This window comes from Argentina silus (assembly GCF_951799395.1).
Source record: "Argentina silus genome assembly, chromosome: 14".
Taxonomy (NCBI): Eukaryota; Metazoa; Chordata; class Actinopteri; order Argentiniformes; family Argentinidae; genus Argentina; species Argentina silus.
In genome coordinates, this window is record NC_139668.1 from 14,267,601 (window position 1) to 14,282,716 (window position 15,116).

A 15,116-nucleotide genomic window follows, 5' to 3' on the forward strand; every position below is an offset into this window, starting at 1 on the left:
CTGGGATCATTTGTCTCTCAAATCATTAAAGGTGCAATTTGTAATTTAATTAAACAACAACAGCGGGCTCCCCGCCACTTGTTTGGTAAACAGCTGAGGTATTGGGCTGGATAAATGTAATCACTCTCTATTTCGTAGAAAGAGCTATGGATGCAAGGACTGACGATCCATGAGATCAAATAGTTTTAACCATGTTTTGAAGCTATACAGTGATACAACGGGTTGATCAGAACAAGTGTTGTGATTGGCGTTCAAAGCTTTATTCTCTGATCAAGCTTTATTCCCTGATAAAGCTTTATTCCCTGACAACAGTGGTCGTTTAGAGAACTATGACTGTGTTCCAAAATGCGTTCATGCACTTTATCTAGAGCTTATACTGTACTTGGTATAACCTCTAGATAGAGTGCAAGAACACATTTTGGAACACAGCCTATATTTCTAAGCAATATAATTAAGCAATAAGCCACTTGAGTCCATGCTTTATCGTGAATAAAATCACAGCTGAGGGGTTGACTAACAACGCCCTTCAGCTGTGACTTTATTCACAATAAAGCTTGGCCTCTCGTGCCTTATTGTTTAATTACATTGTTTACACACAATGGAGCAAAAGAAGCTTGTATTTTGGGTTCTTGATGGGGTAAGACAGTTTAACTAATTGAGGCATTTGTAAGTTATATTCTTCAATAATCAATGGCTATTTATCATTAATTTAAAAGTCCAAAGATTTGTGTACCAATTGCAGATTGCCCTTTAAGAGCAGAAACAGAGACAAGATATACTTGTATGTTGAGCATAATTTATTTTCATTACATGACAAATATAAGGTATAAATATGTTCTCATTATGTGTTTGTTAAAATACAACTTATGACAAACATTTATAGTAAAAAAGATACTGTATTTGAGAGTATAATATACTGTAGATTCAAACAGGAGGAAGATTGTCAGGAGCTTATGTTGGTGTTTGTTTTTTTCCGTTATGAACTGACCATTAATCGTTCTCTTCTTCCGTCTCAGTAACTCTGAAATGAACAAACACATTTTCAATGCAAATGCCTACAAATGTACAATGCAATTTTAGGAAGAGAAACTGCCCACAGAACTGTAGGATAGTTGTGAAACTAAGGTGGTCCAGAATCCATAGCAATGTACTACAAAGGTGTATAATGATATTTGAGTCAAATAATTTGACATTTGCCAGCATGGTGTGGGTAACCATAAAGCACATACAGTAGTAAAGTATAATGCCAAACATGATGATGTACAGTAATGATATAACGATAGTATAATGTGTCATAAACATTCATTAGGTATAGTATAATTACTTCAATCATGTCGTAGATCCAGCCTAGAAACTCTGCCACCTTGGTATAGACTCCAGGGTGGTTGGGCTCAGCGCACCCTGTGCCCCAGCTGACCACGCCCACCAGTCTCCACACATTGTCATCCTGGCACACCAGTGGACCCCCACTGTCCCCCTGGGGAGACAACAAAAAAACACACACACTATATTTAGCCCAAAACGTCTGTTGTTGTTTACCTTGTTACTCTGCTGTTGCTTAGATACAGATTAAAAATGCAATAGGAAGACTCTGCAGTCTGAGTCTTGGTTCATGAACCAAGTTCCCACTGTTGATTTCTGATGCGTTTTTTGCTGGTTTTACACACCAAGGACTTATGGACTGGGTGAGCGTGATGGCATCGGTTCCCGAGGACAAACTAACCTGGACGTGGTCATTGTCAGTGGTGAGGTGCTTGGAGGTGTTTCGCTTAGGTACAGTGTGATGGCCCTCCCACTCTGACAGCTGGGTCGTCAGCTGATGTGGTGCACCTGGGCCCTGCAGGCTATATAGGTTGGCCACATCAGCCCACTCACTCTGTTCCCCACTCCATGCTGGCTCCACCACCGGTTGTTTTGGTTTTTGTATTGCACCTTACAACAACACCACAGCACACATTCCCCTCACCCACACACTGCATACACCACTACAGACTTCCACACTTCATTGTTTAATTCTGTATATAGTTTTATGTAGTTAAATAAACGTTCCTTATGCTTTTTGATTCATGTGTGGTTTTTTTGTCACTGACCTTTTGCCAGGTTGTGACACCAGGGTCACAGTAACTTGATGATTATGCTACACATAAGAAACTCACTTTTTGAGAAAGGACAGGAACCAATGCTGCTGTATGTTCATGTAGCAACAACTGTATGACTTTTGTGATAAATCTCTGAGTAAGACAGGCAGGCCACAGGGGAAACTCATGAATTCTATGAACTGACCTGACAAGCATCCACTTTGCCCTCGGTGTATCCAGCACAGAGCATCCTCGGGGTGATCTCTCCATTGTACATGCAGGAACTGTTGCACTTCTTTGTGCTTATCAGTGGAACTGGAGCTTCTTTTAAAGTGTCCGGGATGTGAACTACCACAGAGAGTCAAAGAAAAGTACTTTAAGTATACCACTGAAGTATTTAGTTTATTTGTCTATTTTGTACATAAATTTAAAAAAAAGTTTGGGAAATCAAGCGAAGACATTGTGCTATTTGGATATGTGATTTAATTGAAATTGTGCTTATATGTGTAAAGCATGAACAACAACACAGCAGTACTGTACCGTTGTCAGGCTGAGTGTAACCCCAACCAGAGATCCAGCACTGTGTTCCTCCAGGGAGATCATGTTCATATTGTGGCAGGCATACAGGTCTGATGGTATCTGGAAGGAAAAGAGCATCATGTCCAATATTAAGGAACATGGATGGCCATTTTGAGGTTAATTTCTGTCAAATTGGAACATGATTTGAAAGTGATTGCTATAATCAGATAGCTGAGTGTTCCACTTCCAGTCAGTAAAGGGGACTACGTGGTGCATACACAATGAGCATTAAGGCTCCCAGTGGTGATGACCTGAGAAATTCAATGGGGTCCGTAGCTTCATCAAGGCAATATCGTTGTCATGGCTCCTGGGATTGTAGTTCTTGTTGTAGATTATCTTCTCTACCGCATAACCGGTATACTGAGCCATTTTAGCAGAACTGCGAGTGACAATACCAGCGTAGACCACCCAACTGGACACCTGAGGTAGCCTATAGCTGAAATTAGGGGGGGGGGGGGGGGGGGGGTGAAGAAGTAGATATATCAGTCAGAGGGTTCTTTTTCTCCTACTCTCACTTTTAATATCATTCATTTTGGAACATGGATAGCCATTTTGAGGTCCATTTCTGTGAGATAGTGAGTCTTGGGCCCTGTGCAAAAACAAATCCTAGCCCATACTCTCTAGACACTAAAAGGGTTGGAATGGTGGTGGGAAAAGGGAAAGCAAGATGGTGAAAAATTCAACTACTACTATTAGGGGGTATTAGTGTGAAGCTATAAACATATTACTTATCTATCCAATCAGATCTACAGTATCTAGAGAGTAGGAGCTAGGGGTTGTTTCTAGACAAGGCCTTAAACAAACTATGACCCCAATCTCTGATGTCAAGACCTCTGACCTGTGTCAATGGGGCGGGGCTTACTTGTGCACACAGTGGGCTGCGGTGGCCACCCATTGGCTGGTGATGATGGAGCCTCCACAGGTGTGGCGGTTGCTGTAGTAGAGACTGACTTGCCAGGGCCACCTCCCTAAAGTAGCCTCCACACCACCGATTATCCTGGGCAACTTTGCCCGCGTCCCACACTCTACAGAAGCAATGGAAACAAGAAGGTCTCAAATCACTATACAATTTAACCCTAAGAGCCAACTACATCCAATATGTTGTTTTTTTATGGCTATCCCTGTAGGATATTATCCATTTGAAGAGAAAATAACACTTTTTGGTGCCATTGTAAACAGCAGGGACTCGATTCAGAGACCTCTCACGTGGGATGACCCAAGCATATACTATTTAACCAACCTATCTCAAGGGCAACATTGTGCTTATAAGATTCAGACAGGGCTACTTCTCAGGAGAGCTTGTTTCAAAATCACCTTATACCACCATCTACATTCACTATAGTAACTTACCAAAACATTTTAAAGCTATAACCTTCCCTGTGATGCAGTTCCCCCTAGATGAAAATGAATAAGTCAGTTAGAAATGCTTGATTACTTTTTTTTATTGCCCATCCTTGTTTTCTGCATCATGTTCAGTATGTCCAAAGACCATTCATTGCCTTACCTGAATTGCCATATACTTTCCAGGCTATTCTTCTGTTCTGAGGTAATCTGGATGAAGCCATCGGTGTAGTTTGGCCCGATGTCAGTTAAGTTCACTCCTTTGTGCTTGGTTAGTCTGGAAAGACAATATATTCTCTTTAGAAGCAGACGAAATGGGAGAGGAGTCAGTATAGAAAAGTAATGCCTGACCCATGGGCTATAAAGCAATCCTAATGAGGCATTAACTGTGCATTACATTATCCATCATTAACTGTGACAAATTAAGCTGATGGTAGGAGAATGGATGTCCAGTTAGTGGGATGGTATCTGAGAGCTATAGGACAGTAATGTCTGATAGGGCCTTTACACACGACAGGACTGACCTGAGCTGGCTCAGATATTTCCCACTCACATTGTCCTTTCCAGCACTGTTACAGAACCTATGGTGGATGCAAAACCAGGCCGGCGCAGTACAGCTCAGCTTGGCTCAGCTCTGTTTCGGCTCTGTAGTGCAATTAAGATAATAATGTCAGTAGTCGACCAACCTCAGATACCCCAGCTGTCGGCAGACTAATGTCCCAAGGGAAGAGTTCCATCTCTCATAGCACACAGGCAGCCAGGTGGGCACCTTCTCCAGCTGGATCTCCAGGAGAGAGTTTTCTGGGCTGATTCTGTAAAACACTGAACCTGATTGATTGAAAATCCCTCCAGAGTCAAACGAGATCAACAGTAATGAACCATCCTCTTGTTTGAAATAGATATGTTTGAAATACAGAGCAAAACAAACACCTGTGACATATCTGTCAGTTGAACCCTGCTTCTGCAAATATATATATATATATATATATATATACGCTGATATTATACATATTATATTCTAACTACCTGGATGGTCATTCAGACTGGTCAGTCTTATGCTATAGTAAACAGACAGGTAGGGTGGTCAGTGTACAATAAGTGAGATGTTAAGTAGTACAGACCTTTCCTGGGGTCAGTCACAGAGATGTCCTCAGTCACGTTGCAGAAGGACGTCTCTTTGGTATCTCCCAGCCCTGCTGGGCTCTGGGAGGAGGTAGGCCTCAAAAGCAATCTCACTGTGTTTGTGTGTGTGTGTGTGTGTGTGTGTGTGTGTGTGTGTGTGTGTGTGTGTGTGTGTGTATTGAGTGAGATAACAACATAGATATGCAGAATCAATAATAATCCACTGAGTGCAAGGTATACTAACAGACATACAGCACAGTACTCCGCAATCAGTATCAACAGATTCATATCATTACACTATAATATGATATATAGTGTGTTGTCCAGTACTGCATAAGAATCTATGATTTGAACTCCAAGCAGAATGGCTTACCTAGAAACCAGACTCCCACGGCCAGGCCTCCGAGGAGTCCCACTGCACACACAGCCGCCAGGAATCTCACCAGTCTATGGGCTGACACTGGAGCACAGGCTGAATTAAACACTGACTCGTGATAAAACGAGGAGAATGAGAAAACACGTGTTAGCCGTCATATACATTTAGACACAGTGGAGCAGATGGTGAAATAAAATGTCCCCGTATAGCTATGGATGTGAGCGGAACTCATAGAGATGGATGAGCATGTCTTCTGAGTGTAAGGATGTTGACAGGTGACCAAGATGAATGCTGTATACTATACAGGCAATTTCATGTTCAGTAGGAGAGGGTTAGTCAGAGAGCTTGTCTACTGTCACATACTGCTGGCTGCATTGTTCCAGTGTTGGTTAGGTGTGGTACTGTACTTTGATTAATGTACAAGAGAATCAAAAGGTTCTACATGGAACCCGAAAGCGTTCTATTAAGAGCTGTCCTACAGTGATAAGCCAAATAATCTTGCATGTAGAACCTTTTGGTTCTCTTGTACATAAGCCAAAGTGATGTGGGATCACTGAACCTTACCATGTTTAGTAGACGGAATTCCTCTCAGCCATGCTTGACAGCTCTGGGCTCCTCTGGCCCCTCCTACCTCTGTCTTCTCTGGGTGGAAAGGATGATTGACAGCTACAGGGTTCTCAATAACTGATAATGTGTCTCCTGCAAGACTCTGGAACAAACCAATGCATACATCTCAGGTAGAGTTTTCTGAGTCACCTGATGACGTGAAAATGAAATCTCTCTGCCTGAATGTCCTTCACATCAGCTAGCAGATTTAATTAAGAGAACTGCAAAATCAATGGGATCTCACAGGAGTGTCAACCAGGTGTGTGGAGGTGGAATCACAAGTGTCCAGGTGTGTGAAGCACAATGTATCATTCATACTCTGAGGCAATTAAGAATCTCAACCCTCATTTGTGCAGAGCTGATTCCTTTTCATTTGAAACACACTACCACACTCGGCTAAGGTTTTCCTCTCAGGTGGATAAGATAACAACTTGTATTTATTTATTTACAAGTGCAACCCCTTTGAGGCGCACACGTCATTTTCACTACAAAATCAGGGTTTTTAAAAGATTTCTACTTCATGCCTATAGACTGAATATTGTGGGGGGAAAAAATAGGTCAACATCATATATATACAATTCCCCTTTAAAGATGATCTGTTAGAACTTAAGGGTGCTAAAATATGTCAAGTACATTAGTGCCAGTTTGTGAAGATAGAGCAACTGTTTATGCTTACAATTCCATGAAATTATCCATAACAATAAATAAAAAAACAATATATGATAGAAATACAACAATATAGGATAGAAAATGGCTTAAATGAATAAATGAATCTCTTTAAACCACGGCTGCAACAACATGTTGTAAACAGTTGCTGGTACGTGTAAACAACATCTGATATGAAACACAGAGAGCGTCAGCCAGGGCAGGTGAGAGTGAGAGAAACAGAGGTGTTGTTTTCATCATTTCTGCCAGAAAAGTTCAAGAGAGAGAGAGAAAGAGAGCGAATGAGAGACGTGCAGTTACCATGTTTTCCTTGTGTGTTGTCCAGAGGAGAGCGTGGCTCCAGCCTCTTCAGTGCTCATCTGTAGGCCTGCTCAACGTCGGGGGGCAGAGATGCGGTCCGCTCGCAGCGCAGCTGGTGGACCGTTTGCCATTTAACAGAATGCAACTGTGGATTTTCCCTTCACAAAGAGACAATGAGGTCAGCAGTGGTGCAAAAGAATGAACCTGTTGTTTTGCCAAGAGGGTCATGGGGCCTATGGAGGCTGGCTGAACCAGTTCTTTGTAAGGGGGAACATCTCCAGAGATACCCCCAAGCCACTGATAGGACAGGACAGGGGTTGCTTAGTAACACCTTTACCTGTGCCAACAGAGCATCCACTTCGCTGTAGAACTTTATTAGCTTCCAATCTGTAGGTCCTGAGCAAAGGTCATAATTACAGATTGTTGAAAAGCCTCATATCATGTCAATCCCTGTCATTTTGAATCCAACAGGCATCGTCTCTCACCGGGACACTCAAGAACAAAATGAACACTGTTCTGCCTACTTGGTGACAGATGTGATTTTCTTCTCTTTTTTTTAGAAAAGAAAGAAAGACACTCACAGTAATTGTTAATCTTGTCTTTATTTCAGCCTACTGCCTATTACAGACTATAAGCACGACTACGTACACTATAAGGTACTCTTTTTTGCAATGAAAAAAACCTTCACCCTCTTTTGATACTCAGTGGATTACATTAAACGTTATGCATGTTGGAGGACGCATGCAAGGATATTAAACTCACTCTCAAAAAATGTGAGACATTTTTCAACTCAACTCAAGATCATTCATTCTCTAAAAAAGCATGTCAGAAATCTCCTGGGAGAGTTCTCCTGAAATAGCTCGCTGTCATGTTGAAACTGTCAAACAACCTGACCTCAACCCTCAAAACTCAGTAACATCACCCATTTAAATTCAGAACATCAAGGTACAGTATTAGAAAAAATAAAAAATGAAATAAAAAGAATTCCAGTTTGCAGAGGGTACCTTTGATATGCTGTATCTCCCATATGCCTGGTATGGTATTAGACCTGTGGAGATCAGTGGGGGAGAGACCAGGTGAGAAGGGAACATGCCAGGGAACCGTGCCATCTCACTGCTCAGGCTGCTTCCTAGAAACGGCCTGCATCTATTTGGCTCATCTGACCATTGTCAGATGAAATTAAATGATTACAAACATTGTAACGTGTCTGTTTGAACACTGGGACCTCAGTTAGTTATCCGTATCCGTAATTAATTCAGACTATGAGTGATCATAGTTGGTTTGTATCCAAGTATGTTGATGGCTGGATCAAAATAATGTTGACACACATGAAGGGGATGTGCTTCCTCATGATGCTATCTATGAAGCTTCATACAGGCTTAATACTGCAGTGGAGGATCAGCTCTGGCAGTATTTGGGCATTCATAATGATAAGATGTTTCCCCCTGCTGGTGAAAAGACAGTAGTGCTTACACTGTCAGTTTGGTCCTTCATTTATCAAATTGATATTTCAATAGCCCAAAGATTGGAGTCATGATTTAGGCTACACAGACAGTTTGATGAATGTGAAGAAAGATACCTTTTTTTCTCATATACTATATAATCAAGACATAAAGTATCATCATGACATAATAATAATAATAATGAATTTGATTTATACAGTAAACTGCAGTTTTGTCATCATTCTTTCATTTACATTATGCAAACATTCTGGAGGATATGTCATCTTGGTTTCATTAGCTTTGATTTACAGTTTATAAACCAAGAAACAACCATATAAAAATCACCACCACCTACTTGTCAATATTCATATGAAAAACTCATTCTTACAAAGTTTATTAGATCCTGTCTCATTGTCAATAGTGTTACACCGTAAACAAATCATCAGGGACGACACGGTTTCCTTTCTTTGCAGACAAGTCGGGCAGGCACCGAATGGAGACAGAGTCCATGTCTGGACCAGTAGATCTTAACTCTTGCCTGCGCCTGAGTGATAGTCTTCAACACAGCGTGTGCTGGTCTGAACTTCATAGGTCTTATCAGAAGTCTTGTGGTTGGACCCACAAGCAGACTTCTCCTCCTTGAAGTGCTGCCTTCCCCACAGTATCTCATCCTTAGTGTAGGAGGTCCTCACATGAAAAGCAGTGCCTGAGACAAAATATGCACATTGATATGAAATACACCGCAGATGCAGTCACATTCATCTAAGATGATGAAAGCTGTTCTCTGTTCTCAAGCAGCTTTAATTGGATTTAAATGAACTCTCTGAATATGTATTTACAGTACGCACTATAACCAAACAATTCACAACAATCTGCTTGGGAAAAAGGCCTCCACGACGCTCTCTTTGTGTTTGGATTGGACTATCCAAAACATCCCATCTATTCTATTACCACCATGGGATACGAACCTGAGTCTTGGACTGCTCCATTAACCATGACAACAATTTCAAAGTTCTCCCTGTGCAAAGAGTCAGTGCTGATATCCCAGAGTGGGCTGTGTTCATCTATGACATGCTCGACCGTCTGAGGCTCCACTGTAAACAACCTGGCTCCCCTTGAGTTTGGCCCCAGATCTATCTCCCTCTGCTCCAGCGGGAGGAACTCTCCCTCTTTGGTGTGGTGAGATTTGATCAGCTTTGCTCTTATCTCAGCCACCAGCATGTGTGTCTCTTTCAGCGCCCCGACATCGAACGTCAGGCACAGTATCTCGTCCCTCTTGGAGACGGCACAGTACTGGCTGAACAGCAAAGAGGGGAACTTCCTCTTAGGCATGGAGAGCTTGGCCAGAATGCATCCCAGCAAGAGTGCATCTAGAACGGATTCAAAAATGGACTGAGCCATCATGAGCACTAACCTATCCACGCAGCTGGCTGTGACCACCTTAGAGTCGTAGCCATTGATGACCTGATTATCCACAGAAACGGCAGAGTGGAAACTCTTAACTCTCTCAAAGCAGGGCTGCCATTGTGGGTCCATTATGTGTGCCTCATCACCACGCAACCACGAATCCAGGAAGTAGAGTTCTGCAAAAGCTGTCCAGGTCACAATGTAGCACAGGATATAGACAAGCAGTATCCATCTGTACTTCAGATCCACTAAGGTGGTTATTAGGTCAAGCATAAAGTTGCTCTTTTCATGATATGGGGAGCCTCGACACAAACCATCCTTAGTGAAATACTGCTGGTGCTGTCGACAGTTGGAGCTGGCATGGCACCTTATGCCTACAGTATGGTTGATAGAGTGAGAGGCCTTTCTGAATGTCAGCCTAGTTCTCCCAGATCTGGGGCCTTTCCTAAGACTTCCAGAGTGTTTTGTGTTATAACTGGAGCAGCTTGCAGATCTCCGGCCATGTCTTCTTCTGTGTTGTGACTGGTAGATCCTCTGATTGACAGGCAGAGGGCTCTGCTTACTGCTGTTGGGTCGAGGCAGCCCCATACCAAGCCCCAGCCTCGGTCTCGTGGAGAGAGGCAGAGGCAATATAGCATGGCGGACAGGCATTGCATCATAGTGACCCCTTTTGGTGGTCCTGGAGACTTTTTTGGGATCAGCCAAAAATACTCTGGAGTCCGCCTGCAATCAAGACATCAAGATTATAACTACACAAAAACATGTAATTTAATATCTTAATACACAACTGAAATGTGTATATAGCACAATACAAATATAGACAATACAAACTGTCCTATAATCTGACCGTTCGCCAGTACGGGCTGTGACGATGGGAGGCTCTGGGTCTGATGTTCTTCCTTGGGTAAGTCAGAGTCCCGCAGCTGCCATCGTCCCCATACAGTGTCACACTGTTAGAGATAACAGTGGAGAGCATGGCTGGAACACTCCTCTGTGTAATCCAACCAGCGGCTCACACCTGAGGGACAGTGGCGTAGTCTAACTCTTAAGAGGGACTAGAATGCAATAGTGTGATCACAATGCACTTTGGCATATTGTTATAACTGTGTAATTACTTCTATGAGTACAGCGTAATAAGTATTGTCCTGAAAAATAATAATAAAAAGCTGTACTCACACGGTTATGGTTAAGGTTGGGGTAAAGGCTCAGAGAGGATCTCATCAAATTATCTCATCGGATTTCCTCAGATTAAGAATACACAAAGGTATGGTAGACACCAGACCTTCCTTCTCCTGGGAAGTCTTAGTATCTACAATACAATATAATTTCCCGGACAAGCATTAGAAACCTTTAATAGCACTGGCATACCTACCATTCATACTAAGGTATGGGTTTAGAATAACCGGCACTGTATGTGGTTGCATACAGTGGTGTGTCCTGATTATAGTGATTCGTCAGGAGTTTGACAGTATGAAAATAAAGCTGGCATCTTCTTGTTTGTGCCTTCTTGTAAAGCCTAACGATGGCGTGAGGGCTGGTAAGAGCAGGGACACGCCGGTCCAGATGGTTTGTAATGTGGTTTGCTTTAGCTGCCCACCACGCTCTCATTAATTAAACAGCAGAGATTACATTAACGCTAGCGCTTAATCAATCCAGTACGATTCAGAGCATGCCCATGGATTTGAGGAGATTAACGGGGAGATAATCATTTTTGCACATTTTGTACCTAAATATAGCACGACCTTTTATCTTTTTGAATTGGCTCCATTACATTTGGCGTATCTCACTCTCATCAAACATATACAAATTGGACGGGTGAGACATTATAGTGTCAACACAGTTGTAATTTCAGTCATTTTAAGTTCTTAGTATACAGTAGAATCGCCTCACATTTATGGTGTTGAAACACATATAGTAGTAAACAGGAATTTACTGAGGTAGTTATATTGAGGTAATTGTATAGCAGAACAGCTAGAGTTGTGTGGAAGAAATTCCCACTGGAAAACTTTAAAAATAGCATGGATCAACAAAAAACATTACCTGACACTACTATGTGTCCAGGATTGCTAAATAGACTAAAGGAAATACTGGTGCATATTGAGAAGAGAAACATGAGAAAGCAAAAACATGAGAAGAGACAAAGGGGAAGTTTTGTTTAGGTCTTACAGTATGTGGCAAGAAGGACAGAATACAACCACAGTTCAACATTGTTACAGCCTATATCCACACATCACAAAAACCGATACAAAAGAAACATCAGAAAAAATAGAGAAATACCAATATACTGTATAGCCAACAGGAAACAGTACCTGTGATGAGGATCTCTGTCTTGTTACTAGCAACTGCTGTATGATAACAGTGTCATTCTGCGGTCGATCTTGTGAACATGGTCGTCTGGTTTACTATATATGACAGAGGGGCAGACAGGCAGTGACTTATCCTTCTCCACATCTGTAGTCCAATATGCCACAGCTGTCAGTCTGGCAGCGTGCCACTGAGGGTCACCAGAGTGCCTGGGATGACTCCAGAGGCCAGCTGTAAGCTTCCAACGCATGAAATGAGACAAGAAAACTGAGAAGACTTAAGGTTGTAATTAGTTGTGCCAGTAACATTTTATAATAACCTTTTATGAAAATTAAATAAATGTTTAAATGTTTACATTGCTTACTACATGTTCATAAACATGTATGATGCTTCTAACTGTATTTACAATGCATACTAAGTATTGTAAATGTGTGTAATGCTTAGAAATATTTGTAAATGTTAATAAATGGAACACTCAATTATTAACAATATTTTTTATAATTTAAATAGTTCAGCTCCAGTAATTGACTCACAAATGGCAGTGTAAAATAGTTAATCATTTTATTCTTTTTTTTTCATCATGTCACAGAACACTGACGCTTACAGAGAGATGTGCCTGAATCCACACTGAGAAAACACTTGCACACACACAGTGTTACAAAGCTGTAATGAAGAAGGATTCTAAACACACATGGCAAGAAGAACAACCCTGATTGGACACCAGGTCAAGCACTGAGCCGGCGCTGAGGTAGACGAACATTGACGTACCTAAATGATGATAATCACAACCCTCTAGTAGTACACTCCAAATAAAAACCACTTTTACTTTGTTACAACATAGTTCAAAGAAAAAACTTTTTCAAAAAGTGCTTTGTTACTTTTGGTCCACCATGGAGATCGATCATTAGTGCATGTACAAGTAGAATAGATAGTACAGTGAAGATGTGTTGATGCTTCGCATCATTCCCATGGCACTGAGCGTTGGCTGTTTGTTCTAGAAGGCCATGGTGATGTCATATATGCCAAAAGTGATGTCATATATGCCATGGTGATGTCACATATGCCAAAAGTCCTGCTTTACAAAAAAACACTCCTTTTTCTTTCTTTCATTTGAATCTCACAATCCAAATTTCAAAGTCATCTTAAATCATTTTTTTTTTTCAGTAAATCAGACTTTTTAGTAGAAATTGCCTAAAGGTGTCTGCAGCATATTATCATAGTCACAGGCAATTATCTTCATTCAAATTGCAATATTTAGACAACTGGATCGACAGCATCATGACAATGAAATTCAGTCCTTCACTAACAATTAACAAACACCCAGAAACAACGATCAGTACGACATACTGTATTCATGTATTCAAGAACATCAATGCTCAATTTATAAAAGAGGCACAAGGGAGGGGTCTTACTCAAATCAGAGACTTATAAAACACACACGTTAATCAGATGTTCTGAAATCATAACAAATGTAAACAGATTGCAAATCACTGTAATACAAAAATACAACATTTTTTTTTAAATCGGAGAAGCCCTCGCTAGGCTCTTGTTAAGGAATAAGACACAAAATAACATTTTGTACATTACAGTACAGCAACAAACACCACAACTGACGACAACCTGCTTAGTGATTCAACTTTATAGAATAATCTTTTCACATTTAGTAAAAAAGACAACACTTTTATTCACATTTCTTTCATTTCGTCACGTAGAAAATTCAGATACTGCAATAAGCAGACCTTTTATAATTCTTCTGATAAAAAAAAAAAAAACAACACATAAAAGCCACTTTGAAGACTTTAACATTTTTTCTCCACATAGGCAATCATCCAAACCGATTTTATGAATTAATTCTACAAACATATCAAACCACTTCAGCAACATGAAAGGAAGTTTGAAGGTAAAGCTATGGATGACGGAACTTTATAATCACAATGAGATACACCAGTAGGCCTCCAAATAATGAGATACACCAGTAGGCCTACAAATAAATGTGCTATTGCCTCTGTGCAAAGTGAAGATTGTGGAGGTAGCACTTATGCTAATAGCAAAATACTCTTGAGAGGTTGGGCGATAAAACCAACACCTATTTGGTAACAGAATGCAAGACATAAATAGCAAAACATGTTACACTTTAAAGGCATGGTTTACTCTAAAAGAGCATTTATTTTATGTGATTAACCACATCCAATCAATATAGGAAGACACTTTTTAAGTCTTTACACCAAGTATTTAGAAACTTGCAGCAGCCACATTTTCCAATAATGTAAATGGTTTGGAACCAATTTATGGCCAGAACCTGGATAAGAACTTAAAAAGTCTCTTGGTGTATCGACTGGAGTAAAGGTAAGTGTTAATCACAGAAATTAGATTTTAGAATTAACTATCCCTTTAATGCCAGGGAGGCATCTTTCAGCAAACCACTTTAGAAGAAGAAATATGACTCAGATAAAATCAAGCATATGAGGTCAAAACATTGAGGCCATTCAAGTAAAACATGCAAAAATAATAATAATTCAATAACAGAGAAATTATGACAAGTCACAGGTAAAATAAGACGGAAAATCACAACACAACTCTGGTTGCTCTCTAGTTCAGCACTCTCTCACCCTCTCACTGCTACGGTAAGATCTTAGTCCATTCTATGATCAACACATACCCATATGCTGTTTTGAGCATCTTGAGAATTTTTTATCAAACAAAGTATCTATATGAGGACATAGCAAAAAACAGCCTGTATGTGTGTGTGTGTATGTGTGTGCGTGTGTGCGTGTGTGTGCTTGTGTGTGCATGTGTTTGTGCATGTGAGTGCGTGTATGCGTGTGTGTGTGTATGTGTGTGTGCGTGGGTGTGTGGGTGTGTGGGTGTGTGGGTGTGTGGGTGTGTGTGTGCACC

At 40.9% G+C, this 15,116-nt stretch overlaps 2 protein-coding genes across 2 annotated transcripts; both read right to left on the reverse strand.

Annotated features, from left to right (window-relative positions):
- Positions 1-1,012: 1,012 nt before the first annotated feature.
- tmprss5 (transmembrane serine protease 5) lies at positions 1,013-8,177 on the reverse strand (the record flags this gene model as incomplete). Its single annotated transcript, XM_083684200.1, has 14 exons — positions 1,013-1,021; positions 1,325-1,477; positions 2,284-2,426; positions 2,619-2,717; positions 2,909-3,087; positions 3,520-3,682; positions 4,008-4,051; positions 4,162-4,275; positions 4,685-4,820; positions 5,120-5,194; positions 5,494-5,604; positions 6,061-6,205; positions 7,285-7,365; positions 8,073-8,177. 14 exons carry the CDS (start codon positions 8,175-8,177, stop codon positions 1,013-1,015), a joined length of 1,557 nt encoding a protein of 518 aa, XP_083540326.1.
- An 860-nt stretch (positions 8,178-9,037) lies between these two features.
- On the reverse strand, positions 9,038-10,893 carry LOC310814701 (G protein-activated inward rectifier potassium channel 4-like; the record flags this gene model as incomplete). Its single annotated transcript, XM_083684201.1, has 3 exons — positions 9,038-9,216; positions 9,479-10,640; positions 10,765-10,893. The coding sequence occupies 3 exons, from the start codon at positions 10,891-10,893 to the stop codon at positions 9,038-9,040; spliced, it is 1,470 nt and encodes a 489-aa protein (XP_083540327.1).
- Positions 10,894-15,116: the final 4,223 nt, after the last annotated feature.